This window comes from Culex quinquefasciatus, chromosome 3 (genome assembly GCF_015732765.1).
Source record: "Culex quinquefasciatus strain JHB chromosome 3, VPISU_Cqui_1.0_pri_paternal, whole genome shotgun sequence".
Taxonomy (NCBI): domain Eukaryota; kingdom Metazoa; phylum Arthropoda; class Insecta; order Diptera; family Culicidae; genus Culex; species Culex quinquefasciatus.
This window is the reverse complement of record NC_051863.1, coordinates 93,721,254-93,736,246: the sequence shown is the minus strand read 5'-3', so window position 1 is coordinate 93,736,246 and position 14,993 is coordinate 93,721,254. Positions and strand designations below refer to the sequence as shown.

At 37.5% G+C, this 14,993-nt stretch overlaps 1 protein-coding gene across 1 annotated transcript in view; it reads left to right on the top strand.

Moving 5' to 3' along the window:
• The window catches only part of LOC6052975 (60S ribosomal protein L13a), a 45,794-nt gene extending 31,221 nt beyond the window's left edge, over window positions 1–14,573 (top strand). Inside the window, exon 4 of the mRNA XM_038266309.1 lies at window positions 14,324–14,573. Coding sequence (XP_038122237.1) covers window positions 14,324–14,500 — 177 coding nt within the window. The 3' untranslated portion in view covers window positions 14,501–14,573. The remainder of the gene's footprint in view (window positions 1–14,323) is intronic.
• Window positions 14,574–14,993: the final 420 nt, after the last annotated feature.

Genomic DNA, 14,993 nt, shown 5'->3' with positions numbered 1-14,993 from the left:
CTTCCGCCTCGTAAGCGCACGCAGAAAAATATTTTGTAGAATCAGCCTGTACGAGATTTTTGTTGTTGAATATAATCAACGCCGATTTTGCGTTGAAACAAACCTTGATTTTCTCAATTCCACAAAAATCTATTGTTGATTTGAAAATGTTGCTTTGACGTTTAGCGTTGATTCAACAAAAATCTTGATTTTCAAATCAACAAACGTTTTGTTAATTCGAATATGCCTTATTTTTCTGCGTGCGGTAGATTGGGTTTCAAATCCCGGCTCGGACCAACACAACTGGCGATCTTCTCGATAGCTTAGTAAAGGGAAGGTAGTGTATTGGTTGTTTTCGACTTCGGGGGCGAGGAAGAATAGACCACCCTACGGGGCAGAATGGGCCACCATAGGAAACAGGCCTTTTCGTCGAATACAACGCTGAAGGCTGATATGAAACCTCGGATTAGTTTTCAAAAGACGTAAGAGCCAATAGTAAACAAAGCCTAATTACGAAAAACCAATTTCAAAAATGCTTGAGATTGTTCATCTACACGTCTTTCAAGTGCCCCAAATAAAAAATAAAAAATATTTTGTTACAAATTGGAGAAAAATTAATATTAGTGTCGGAGGTCACGGTGTTTCTTACGGCTTTTTGAAAACTCACCCGAGAAATAATGTTGCATTAAACGTGATTTGTGAAGATAACGGGATTGAAATAATTCATTTAATTTAAATTTCATAACTGATTGCTTTTACAAGGCAAGAAAAGGTGGTCCATTATGCACCAAGTGGATTTTTATTTAACACTAACACCACCAAGCCTCTAAATGATTTGAAGGTTCTGTTGTTGGTGGTAATAGCTCCCGGTAAAATTCTCAACATTAAACAAACTTTTTCAAACTATCTAGCTTTTTAAAAGCTTATTTATAGACCTCAAAATATATAGAATTTGTGTGGTTATCTAAATAAATTTACATTTTTGCTCATAACTCGAAAAATACAATGAACAAAGCATGAACCGAAAAATTAGTGCCCAAAGCAATTATATCCATATTGTTTTGTTTTGCCATTAGCAATTTTAGAAAGAAAAAAAAACTGTAGCTCCGCGTCATTTCAACCGATTTTAGCTGTCTTGGACACAAATGAAAGATGATTTGGCTTTTCAAAGAAAAATAGTTTGAGGACCGAAAAGGGTATAGGTACATACATTCCGGTTACCGGAATGCTGCGGAGGAAGTGTCCGGAATAATATAAGAAGTCCTGTTATGTGACATATCAAAATTCATGAAATTGATAATAACGTCCGACGAATGCCATAATGACGTCACTTGAGGGGGGTCGGGTCAATCGGCAGAAAACCGATCGGCAGAATGCTGAATGGCAGAATGCCAAATGGCAGATAATCACATGGCAGAAAGGACAAATAGCAGAATAGGTCAAATGGCAGAATATTAAATGGCGGAAAAGGTCAATCAGCAGAAAATTAAAAGGCAGAAAATTAATTGGCAGAATAAGTCAAAGAGCCGAAAAATCAAAAGGCAGAAAAATCAAAAGGCAGAAAAATTAAAAAGCAGAAAAGTTAAATGGCAGAACGTTAATAAGCAGAAAAATTAATTGGCAGAAAATTAATTAGCAGAAAATTAAATGGCAGAAAGTTGATCAGCAGAAAAATAAATAGCAGAAAATTAAATGGCAGAAAATTAAACGGCAGAATAGTTAGTTGGCAGAATAGTTAAATGGCAGAATAGTCAAATGGCAGAACAGCCAAATGGCAGAATAATCAAATGGCGGAATAATTAATTAGCAGAAGAGTTGAATGGCAGAATAGTTAAATGGCAGAATGTCAAATGGCAGAATAAATAATTCATAGGAGAGTTGAATGGCAGAATAGTCCAATGGCAGAACAGTCAAATGGCAGAATAGTCAAATGGCAGAATTCACTTGATTCAATATTAATAGTACGTTCATTTGAAGTGCCGGTGCGGCACTAAGTGCCGCACTCGTCGGTGCCAGTTTTGATTCAATCGAACGTCTCAGAGATATCCACGCGCGAGAGTGTATTAGTTCGTAACAAAATGACACGCATACATAGGCAAATCGAGTAGAATGATTCGTCTGTCAAAATCAGCTGTGGTGGTGCACGTGGTAAACGGCTGGTTTTTACAGGTGATTGATCTACTCGAAAATAGTATAAACAAAATCTAAGCTATCTAAGCCCGATCTCATGCACACTTTGTTTTTGCTGGCGGGTACAAATTTCAACCTGAAAACCCTTCGTGTTCAAACACGCAATACATGCGCACGTAGATAACTCTATCTCACTCTTACACAACGATAACTGTCACCAGAGCAAGTGGGATAGACTGTTTGTTTACATTAATGGTTACGCCATTTTAAAAAGTTACTAAGGAACTATTTAGGACACAGGGCCAGTACGCAGCTCGAAAAGGAAAATTTTTTTACGAACAGCAGAACAACGAAGCGATTTTTTGGGGGGTTTTCTACACCATCTCTGGCTTGCTTTCGCTGCTGTTGTTGCCCATTTGAAATTTTCCTTGACTGGTTTGTTACCAAGTGCATACACTGCTTCAAGTGGTAGAAATCTTCCAGTTACGACGATCTAGCACAGTTCTAACAAAGCTGGAAATTCTTGCAGCATTCTAGCAGAAATGCTCCACCGTTCTAGCAGGGTTTTAGCAGAACCAGCTCTGCTAGAATATTTCGTGACTGGGCTGGCTGGAGCAACATTTGAAAGGGGCGGTACTACATTGCGGTCTTTCTCCCCATTTAAACACATGCACTGTCCGAATCGAAAATTTGCCACCATTTCAACATGCTTCTTGCATAGTTCTTGGGCAGACTGGCCATGTGTAACATAACCTTCATCGGTTCTAAAATAAATCTAAATTATTCGCTCTACAGCCACGGACGAACGGACATGACACCAGCATTTCGATTTTGAAGCTGGTCTTCTCTTTCTTCTTCATGTTCTTTTTTCCTGCTTACCTTCAGAACGAGATCGTAAATGTCAAAACAAAATTTGACAGTTTGCTTTACTTGACCGTTTGCTTTTCAAAACGTTTGGAATCGTCGATTTGCGTGCTAAATGAAATGGAATGAAAGTTTCGACGTGTTTTAACAACTAAACGAAACAGAATGGAGCATCTTCAGATTTCCTTCAGATCTTGCAGTTTCTAAGCAGTGGGTTTTGTTTTGCGGCTCAGAAGAACTATCAAATAATTGAAAGGAGCAAGAAGGTCGTGCCGCGACCGCAAAGATGCTCAGTTTATTTTGCGGGAGGTTTCCGTATTGGGTGTCGACCAGCCGAGAGCTTAGATTTGGGACAGTTCCGCGAACCGTTGGCTGTTCCTTCCTTCCCGCACATGGTGTTTTGTGGCAGAGGATTTGCGGATTAATGGACCGGATCTTACGAACTTGCCATTCCCTAGTGTTGGGAGGCCAGTTCTCGAATTCCGTGTGCTAAGCGTCCTTCTGACGATCTGATTAGTTATATCACGGACGACCGTGGTTATATCTTTGCCATTTATAGCTGTTGAAAGCTGGAATGCTGGGACGTGGAAGAATGGCATCAAAATGTTGGTTTACTCCCGTTTACGACAGCGGAAAATGTTATGCCTAATCACGAGCTCAAAATAATGAAAAATTCTAATTGTCAGGACAATTGTAAATAAATTAAATAGCTGAACTTATTTACTAAATTTGTCGTGAACTTAGCACATCCTGCTTGCTCTGTTTATTGACAAATTCATGATTCTCTTTGGATTCGCTTCAAAAAGTATTGTTGACATCAATAAAATGTGTATAACTACCGTTCGCCGCAAAAAGAACAACGCACAATGCAAAAGTATTGGTAGCGGATAAAAAAAACAGAAATTTTTCAATCGCCGCAGTATGCCAAAACTTTGACTGAACGAGTAATAATTTCAAAACAAATATAGTTCGCCAACGTGAACACAAGCGGCGCTAGTGTTTCATCGCGGTTTCAACGTATTTTTATTCGGCTGAAATTTGAATTTTGCCTCACAAAACTGGGCCAAATTTGTTCGTGGTGTCATGTCCGTTCGTCCGTGCTACAGCATTGCCTTGGCGTTCTCGATTGCGAGATTCCTACTCGAAACTAGGTGTCCGAAGGCTTGATTGTTGAGGCAATTGCAAACCTCTTTTTACACCTAAGCTTCCATCCACCCCGGGATTCGAACTGACGACCTTTGGATTGTGAGTCCAACTGCCTACCAGCGACTCCACCGAGGCAGGACCCAGGGAGACGACTCCTGCACCTGGACTGAGCTAACGACCTAACCTTTTTAGGTTAGTCCGGGGCCAACATTCACTTCCCGTCCGACGGAAGGCGTGATCAGACAAATCTCGTCTCGAAAAATGCCACCGGGACCGTCTGGGATCGAACCCAGGCTGACTGGGTGAGAGGCAACCACGCTTACCCCTACACCACGGTCCCGGCTTCATCGGTCCATAGTTTTTTTTTTTTTAAATAGGTCCTATAAGCTATTGTGTTTCATATGTTTAAAGGACCTATTCAAAAGACTCTAAATGTTAAACAGTACAATTTATTAAAAATTATTACTTTTATTGCATGAACTGTTTGATAAACTGTTTATGTTGAATAAACACTGAAGTTACAATATAAGCAAAGTGTTTCTTTGGAAAAACTCGTGCTAGTTCCGCACGAGTTTCGCTGCCATCTTGAAACTGAAACTCTAGTGCCGCACTCGATATTTTTTCAGTTTCATGCGAGTTCCACGCACACTGACAAATGACGTTCGATTGAATCAAAACTGGCACCGACGAGTGCGGCACTCAGTGCCGCACCGGCACTTCAAATGAACGTACTATCAATATTAAATCAAGTGAATTCTGCCATTTGACTGTTCTGCCATTGGACTATTCTGCCGTTTGACTATTCTGCCATTTGACTGTTCTGCCATTGGACTATTTTGCCATTCAACTCTCCTGTGAATTATTTATTCTGCCATTTGACATTCTGCCATTTAACTATTCTGCCATTCAACTCTTCTGCTAATTAATTATTCCGCCATTTGATTATTCTGCCATTTGGCTGTTCTGCCATTTGACTATTCTGCCATTTAACTATTCTGCCAACTAACTATTCTGCCGTTTAATTTTCTGCCATTTAATTTTCTGCTATTTATTTTTCTGCTGATCAACTTTCTGCCATTTAATTTTCTGCTAATTAATTTTCTGCCAATTAATTTTTCTGCTTATTAACATTCTGCCATTTAACTTTTCTGCTTTTTAATTTTTCTGCCTTTTGATTTTTCTGCCATTTGATTTTTCGGCTTCTTAATTTTCTGCTCATTGACCCTTTCTGCCGATTGACCTTTTCTGCCATATTATATTCTGCCATTTGACCTTTTCTGCCATTTATCATTCGGCCATTTATTTTTCTGCCGATTGAAATTTCTGCCATTTGGCATTCTGCCATTCGGCATTCTGCCGTTCGGTTTTCTGCCGATTGACCCGACCCCCACTTGAGGCATTGGTTAAAGAAGCATTCAGAAGCGGTTCCGTAACACAATTGTGTACGATACAAACTAGCAACAAACTTGAACTCTTGAACCAAACATGACAAGTGACATAATAAACAACTACTTCTAGCTCTCTGGTTGGGTTTCCATGGTAACAGGCATATGTCAAAATCATATGGCTATCTGGGCTACTCCGACAGCGTACCGTCATCAGGGGTGACATTGGGTCTGAGGTGAGATTGGGTCATTCAAATTTCAGCATTTTTGTATGACCCAATTTCACCCCAAGACCGAATGTCACCCCTGATGACGGTACCACCTTGTAGCCTGCTCACTGAAAGCGGAGTAGATTGGTCAACCGAAACCAATACAGGTAGATAAATTTAAAAAGCAAGCGTCGATCGACGTATACCGAAAACTACCGCTTCGTTCACCAGGATAGTAGGGTAGAGGACCCAGAAATCGCCCACTTTATAGAAGGAATTTAAAAAAAAGACAAGAATTTAATGACAATTTATGGTTTTCGGTTCTATTTGTTGTAGAACGTTGATAAACTAATTGATTTAAAGTTTCCACAAGGTTTTTATCATTTCCAAGTTCCTTTTTGTTGAAATTTTGCTTTTGAATAAAGTGCTCTGAAGTGCCTATTTTCGCCCCCCCTAAATCCAATTTTCGACCACCCTTGGAACCAGTTTTCGCCCACGACAAAAATCAAGAAATCAAATGAAATAATGGCACAAAGCTAAGCAAATATGGTCTCCTATTGACACACAACATGTTCCCGAAACTCAATTTCATTGATGTGCACAATTTTGTCGTAATATAGAGTGAGGTTCAAAAAACCCTAGGAGTTTTTTTTAAACAGATATCCCACTAATTTTAAGGTTCTAACTAAAACCAAAACATGTTCTCACTAATAAAAAATATGACTAAATCAAAATTCCTTATAAAAACTCATGTGTCCCTATTCACCCAAGATAAGAGCACACAGTTAAAATTAGCTCCATGTTGTTGTTGATTTTAGTAGGGGAACTTTAACCCTATGGGTCACTTCTAGTGTCTCCTAAATAAAAATATTAAAGCACAAGTGCTATTTTGAAGGATATTGTGTAACTACTTTTCCCTCCTTTGTTCAATTTGATCTACTAAGTACCAGTAAACTCTTACCAAGTTTGAACTAGGTGTCCCATATCTGAGTTTAGGTTAATTTTTGAACTGATGTTGTTACCAAATGAATGAAATAAAAATAAATAAATAATTAAGTTTTAAAATAATCTGGAATGATCCAATTATATCCGTAGTAACAGTTCAATAGGGCGAATCTGCGTTTAAGGGGATACATACATGTAGAAAATCACAAAATAACATATTGATAAATTTTATGCAATTTGTAATTCGCTTCAAAGACTATTCTCAATCACTCCTAATAGATTCATGAAGATATTTTATGATTAAACTGATTAAGAGACGATTTAAATTTAAAAATTTTCCATGCGCAAATCTAACTTTGCGAGCGTTTTTCACTGAGCATTGAGTTGATTTACGGGTGCCACGATATCTCGAGATGGGCTAGATAAAATTTGCTGAAATTTTAGGTGAAGACTTGCGAGCAGAGGTAGCAGATGCCAAAAAACCATCGCGAAGCCCTCGATTGATTTATTTCTTTCCAGTTACAGAATTCACTGTAATGATGTATGAACACGCAGAAAAATAAGGCATATTTGAATGAACAAAACTTTTTCTTGATTTGAAAATAATGATTTTTGTTGAATCAACGCTAAACGTCAAAGCAGCTTTTTCAAAACAACAAAAGACTTTTGTGGAATTGAGAAAATCAAGGTTTGTTTCAAAACAAAATCGGCGTTGATTATATTCAACAAAAAATAAATTTTGTTGATTCAAACCTCGTACAGGCTGATTCTACAAAACATTTTTCTGCGTGAAGCAATGATTATTGTAGATTTTGTACAAACGGACAATTTTGCAGAACATTTTTTTGTTCAAAAGTGAATGCTTTTGACAATAGAGCGTCAACATGTTAAAGAATGCCGCCATAGCCGTCCCTCACTCGCGATGGTGAGGGGATTTTTGTTTACGCTCTAATGTCAATGTCAGCATTCAGTTTAGAACAAAACAATGTTCTACAAAGTTGTTCATTAGTAAAATATCTGTAAGTACTCTTTATATATAATAAAAGCAAAGCAATCCACTTTAACGACCCTCGGGTCTGTTGTGGTCTCTGTTGCAAGTTTCTGCTCATTTCTAAACGTCCGAAGGTTATGTGTGGTGAGTCACTCAAAACCTCTTTTACGCTAATGGACCGACGTTTTACTTCCCCATCCGATAGAAGGCGTGATCAGGCAAATCTCGTCTCGAAAAATGCCACCGGGTCCGTCTGGGATTGAACCCAGGCCATACTGGGGTGAGAGGCTACCACGCTAACCACTGCGCCACCGAACCTGGCATAATATATTAATGCTACCAAATTTTCTAAATTCGCTTGGAATCAATACAAAAACTGTTTCGATCAGGTGTGTATTATGATAGGTTTTTGTTCATAGATTAAGATGCACTATCAATATTGGGCCAAAAGTTAAGTTTTTGGACTCTCCCAGGCAGATTTATGTCGAAAAAATCTATTTTTCGAAACTTTTTTCAGAAATGCTCATTTAATGTAAGGTAGTCTATTTTTCCCAGTAAATCTAATACATGCAGCTTGTAGGAAATTTCATGGCGAAATTTTTTTATTTTTCTGAGAAAATGCTATTTTGACACCCCAGAGCCGAGATATTTGAGTTTTAGTGAAAAAAAGTGCCAATTTTCAAAATTTCTCAGAATTCTGAAGCAAGGCCTACTAATTACACGACGTTGCAGGGTCAGGGTATGCATTCTTAAAGTAATTTTGGTCGCTGAATCCGAATCTGAAATCAAATTTTGTGTAAACAGTGATTTTTTGGAGCTACACTATTTTGGAATGTTATTTGCGTGTTTAAATCGCTGCGATTTAAATTGCTTGCAAGTTCGGTCATACTTTTCTCGGTTTTCGTTCCACTTTGATTGATATTTTACTCACAGAACTCTTTATGTTTGATGTTTTTTTACGTTCTGATTATGTAAGTAATTCGGAAATCGCATATTTTTATTTTGCGGGGGCTTAGGGATCCATAAACCACGTGGACACTTTTTTTTAATCTCAGACCCCCCTCCTCCCGCAATTTCCTTACAAAACAAATCATTTTGATATGAAGCGTGGACAATCCCTGGGCTTTATCATAATGAGTATCATAGGTTTGATGCTTGTTTGGCAAGGAGTATGATTTGATTCGATGTGGAATTAAAATCGAAGTTTTCAGTATATTGCTGAAGCTTCCATTTTTACACATGGGCACCACTTCATGCTACGAGAACCCACTTTGACGCAGTCTCAGGGCTTAATCGATGGCCGGTAAGCTGTCATCGAGACAGGGAGGTTCTCCGATAGTGGAAATATCACATTTGTACAATGAACCGCTACATATGTGATTTTTTCCTATCTTAATGTGGGTGTCAGGTTAGGATGCGGGTTTTTAAAAAAAATGTTTTTATATAATTTAGGTAAATAATGCATATGGGTCATTTTAACTATAAATAATTTTTTTTTTACTTTGCCTTTAGTTATTTAGAGACAAAATTAGTAATAGTGAATTTAGTAATTCTATCAGAATCGGTGATTTTCATTCAAGTAGCATAAAAACCATTCTGATTTGTAAAAATGTCCATAGAGTCTCGATCAATCAATAGTGAAATGATATCGGACTAAATTCGTTGATCTGTTGAACTAACGGTTGTCGGATTATGATTGTAGGGAAAGGTGGGACAAGAGGAACAATCGCTAGTAAGGCCGTAATTTTTACAATTTTGATTATTTCCATTATGAGGAATTGTTGCTAGCAATGCAATCCAGCTTTTTAAGCGAAAATGGCGTTCGAATGGTGAACGCCCGAAATGTCAAAATCACGCAGTGGTGCCAACATTACGAAAAAAGTGTGCCATGGTATGACAGCCGCATTTTATTTTCTAATGTTGGTGCTACTGCGCTATTTTGACATTTCGGACGTTCAACATTCGAACGCCATCTTCGCTTTAAAACCTGGATTAGCTGATTCTACTACCACATAACCACCAAAACGACGTAAACGCCACGGGGCATAATATTGAATGAAGTTTTTTTTTTCAAAACCTTTGTTTCCTTATAATATTTGGAAAGTACAAAATAAGGCTTTGGGTTCGTTTTAAGGCTCATTTTATCAAAATGCTATTTTTCCTAGATCAGTAGTGTCCCTACCAATGACTTGCACGTATTATAAAGTATTATTTATGTTTTGGTTATTTTTGTAGAGAGCTTTTAAAAAATCTTGTTTGGTGGGGCAAGTGTAATGGATTTTTAGTATGAAAAATAAATACGAATTGCTGCAGCAACATATTTTATTTAAAAAAAAAAACATAAAAGTTCTTATAAACTGATAATCAATTGTTTAAAAAATTGTCCATACACGATATAATAACATCATGAAAATTTACTTTTTATCATCTAAGTAATATTTTTTTTCGTAAAAACGGTAAAATTTTTAGTGAAATATTATTTTTAATCTAAAAATGAAAGAAACGTTTCAAATACATCCTAATCTGATGTATCTAGTGATAATAGTTTTTTCATGCATTGTTCCTCTTGCCCCACTAGTTGAGTAGAACGTACGAAAAATAAAAAAAATAAAAACAATTTTTTACATTAAAAAACCATATTTAAAAAAAAACTTGTTCTATCAAAGTCTCAGTCAAGACCTGGAATAAGATGATTCCAATAAATCCGACAGATTTTTTAACGTTTTTGATGGGATATAACGAGCATTTCCTTAGCTTGTTACACTTGCCCCACTTTTCCCTATCGACCATTGTTGCGAATCGAGGATCTACTGGAATTCTGACGATCAAATGGTCGTTTCTTTTTCAATTCACGACTTGTAAAATAAGAACTGTTAACCTATTTTTTTTTTGTTTTTTTTTTTCTAAATAGAAGCCTGACAGGTTTTAAAAGATTTTCGTTCTAGATTTTTTGGCTATTAACTAAAGTTTCGGGGATTTGGGATAAGAGTAGCTTCGGATAGGTTACTTTAAATCTTGTATTCAATTCAAGTTAGGTAGTTAACCGCAAATGAATATTTGGACTTATATGAATAATTGAACATTTTAGACTTATAAATAACACCCAACAGTGCATTTATTCTACAGTCAGATCCATACAGCGTCAGTGTTTATTCGGTCGAAGTATACTAATTCATTGGCAGATCTGGTTCTAGTTGTAATGCACGACAAGACTACTGACGGACGTGACAGGACGAGGGCCCAGTTTAGAGGTTTCGACATCAACAATGTGTGGCTGAATCACTGTCGTACTACGCATAATTGTCCCATGTAATTTTTGGTCGATTCTGGCTTTTTGTCGTTTTCAGGTTTAGTTTGATGTTTACTTTTCGAAAAACACATAAAATCTAGTACTTTGTTCGGAAACTCACTGAAAACAACACCAAATCTGTTTGTCCCATCGTTGTACTTTTACGCATAATTGTCCCACCAAGAATTTTCTTTCAAGAATTCATCGTTTTATTAAGTATTGTGTCTTGTTTACCTATTGTCTTGCTATACAATTACACATAAGAGTGATAAACTGCTAGCTGGGATGATTAGAGACTTATGGGGTGAATAGGGACCCACGGGACAATTCGACGGTAACATTTCAAAAGGCATCATGTACATTTTGACACTTCCTGGGTTATTGCATATTCTGAAAGTACTCCTAATAAGCTACCTCTCCACCAAAAATGAGCAAAAGTTACTTCAGTAAAGTCTGTTTAATCATGATTTCAAATAAAGTAACACAAACAAAATCTCTGCCATCAGCAGTCCCTGTTTATATAGCCCTGTCAACCTGTCAAACAAAAGACTACATGAACCTCGTGACGAAAAAAAAAGCGTCATGAAAAAAGCGCCATGTACATTCGGCGAAGAAAAACGAATCACAACAAAGCGTCTCCCTCAATGACAGCAGGGTGATATAGACGTTGGTGATTTCAAAAGAAGTTATGTTTGTTTTTCTCAAATAAAATTACGGAAATAATGTTTGATTGAATATAGATGATCAAGTATCAATTAAAGCAACGTTTTTCATCGTTTGTTATCATTAGAACATCTTATTTTGCTTTTATATTAAAATGGGAATTGAAAAATGATGCTCAACATTCAAATGCGTTTTACTCAAAAAGTATGGTTTGTACATGATGCTTTTTGAAATGTTGGCATCGAGTTGTAATGTACGACAAGACTACTGACGGACGTGACAGGACGAGGGCCCAGTATAGAGGTTTCGACATTAACGATGTGCGACTGGATAACCCTCCCAAAAAAAATATTGTTCCTAACATCATAATCTATCATTTAAGGGGTTACATACATGTAGAAAGTCTCAAAATTTCATATTACGGCAAAATTGATAATTCCACTAAAATTATGATTTCCAATCACTCCTTAAAGTTACATGAAGATATTTCATGATCCAAATGAGTAACAGACGATTTAAGCTTGTAATGTTGCCATGCGTAAAGCGAACTTTCAAAGGAGAATGGGCAAATTTGTATGGGAGCTGATCCAAGGATGTACACGAACGGGACAAACTTTATTCGAAAGATCTCGCCGAGACATGAAAAAAAGTCTTCTGAACGAACTCTCTAAACCCCGGGGTTCAAAAGTTACAAGTTGTTGAAGTTTGACTACTTTGGGTTAAAATGTACAAAAAATCGTTTTTTTGCTATTTATAAAATCACTCATAAAATCCTTATTTTATTATGGATTTCAATCATCTTGACTTCATTCGACGCGTATCAGCAAAAACTATAAGTTCTGATATGTTTTAGCATGATTGAAACATGACTTCTCTTGTCTTTATCCGTTTGAACCGTTGTGCAAGAGGCTTGCCATAGAAACAAGTCGAAACTTGAAGATTTTGAAAACGGATCCTACCCAGACTGCTTCAGTGAGTATGGAAGGCTACAGTGCATTGTTGTAACAATTTATTGATATGTTCTGGGTCATCTAAGAACTCCTTGGAGTTTAAGACTGGAGGGCTTACCGCTGTAACAAGCAAGAGGTCAGTGATTTTTGACCACTGATCATACCGGCAAAACTTCAGTATGTGTAGACTATTTTGCCAATGTGTTGACATGAGGGGTAGGCGTGGCTGAATGGTTACGCTGTTCGCTTTGTAAGCGGAAGATTCTGGGTTCGATTCCCATCTGCTCCTATCGAGAAATTATGGAAAGAAGGAATTCTCTGAACACTTGAATATGAACGAAAAATGCATTTAGCTCGCGGCGGGGTTCGATCCCCCGTCCTTTGGGTCAGCAGACAAAAATGCTAACCACCAGACCATCGAGGCTTAGTTGACTAGAAGGATTAAGAATGCTATAAGAATCCAAGAAACTTGATTGGAATCTGTGTACCTAAGAACAGGACATGCAATATTGAATGCAAGTTTGAATTCAAGGACACTACTTACTGGTTGCATAATTGTTAGGCGAATATTGAACTTTCAACACGACCAGAATTCACCACAAAAAAGCTTGGTGAACCGAATTGGAAAAGCTTCCAAAATGAATCCAAGAACATACGAAGAATCAAAGGACTATAAATAGATTTGACCGGCCGCTTCACTTACCACGGTGAATCCTGGCTTCACACCCATCTTACTAACACCCTCAAACCCCTCACGTGATGCTTTGTCGAAGACGCAGCCGATTTAGCGGTCTTCATCACTCAAGTATCGGACTAAAATTCCTATCCACTTCCCCGTGTCTTACCACTGGTCGTGGCCGGCGCTGTGATTGGCTAGCATGATAGGGACATTTGAAAGTTGCGAAGTGGTGATGATTGGTTCCTACTCTTCATCTGTGGTCCACGGAGCAATTCTTGGAGGTCCTGGTCAATAACAGAGTAGCAACTACGGGTAGACACCAATGCTATGCTATGCTACTATTTTGCCAATGTGTTGACATGTCCAAGGTCATCCTAGGACTCCCTGTAGTTAAGATCTGTGGGTCTTCCAACGTAACAAACACAAGGTCACAAGTACCTTCAAAGTTTGGCATTTTTTTTCGAAAAATCGGTCCCAGCAAAATCAAATGGCGTCTCGGGCCGATTTTTCGAAAAAATGCCAAACTTTGAAGGTCTGTACCGAGCTCCAGGGTGCTTCAATGTTATATATACCAAAAGATGCGCAAGGATTTGGCCTACACGTCAGTGATGTTTTTGGTAAACGCATTGGTGGCCAAAATGCCTCAAAAAGTGACATTAAAAAAAAAAAAAAAATACGGGTTAAATCCCATTTAAAATTGAAGGGCGGAGCGCCAGCTCCTGTTACGTCCAATCAAGCTCATATTTGGGATTTAGGCTCAGTATGCCCACCGGAACAAACCCCTGAATGCCCGCCAAAAAGTCATTTTTGTTACATCCTAATCTTTATAGTAAATTCCTTAACTGGACGGAAATAAATATAAAAAAAAGCATTTTGGAGGCCCATCGGCTACTACCTTCCCTGCTCGCGAGTCATATTCTGTGTGTATGACGACAATAACGACGATGATAAATTGGGCTACGGCAAAATCTATATTACTTTTAGTTTTATAAAAAGTTTATTAATCAAAGTTTTAAAAATTTCAACAAGTTTCTCACTTGATATTTAACGTCTGAACAGTAAAATAATTATTTATATTTTTTTATTCTTTCAGAAACTTACGTGGAAGGCTCGTGCAGGCGTTGCCGACAAAATTAAGAACAATGACGCTGTTCTTCAAAAGTGTGGATTCCTCACGTCTGAGTTCGAGAAGAAATGGAAGAGACCTATTCTTAACTCTCAAAAACCTAAGCTAGGCAAAAAGAAACGCCAAGCTGCCACCAATGCCTAATGTTGGCTCAGTTGGAAAATAAGTTGCATTAAAGATGATGCAAGTAACACACATTAAAGGATGTTTTCATTAATTCGTTTATGTATTTTAAATCCCTTTTTATTTTATCTTATAAAATTGGTCCACGTCATGGCAGAAGGCAATTATTATTGAAATTAAATGTACCTAAAATGTTTTTCCCTGGAAAGGTAGCTTAGGGGACCCTTTTTTGATATCTGTAACCTAGAAAATATTTCACCGAAGGATTTTTGAATTTTTGTTATTTTCAGTTTTTAACTGTATAAATGGAGGCGCACGGTACTTTTGATTACTTTGCGGCTGCACCATCAAAGGGGTCGTGCATGAAATATTTCTCAATATTTAAGGCCCCAACCACCCCTATAAACCATGTATCGTGTTTGATTTATGAGTTAAGTTTATAAAGCATCAAATAACTTTTTTGTAAATATGTTAAGCCATAATTTGCATTGTGAAATATTTCATGGACGACCCC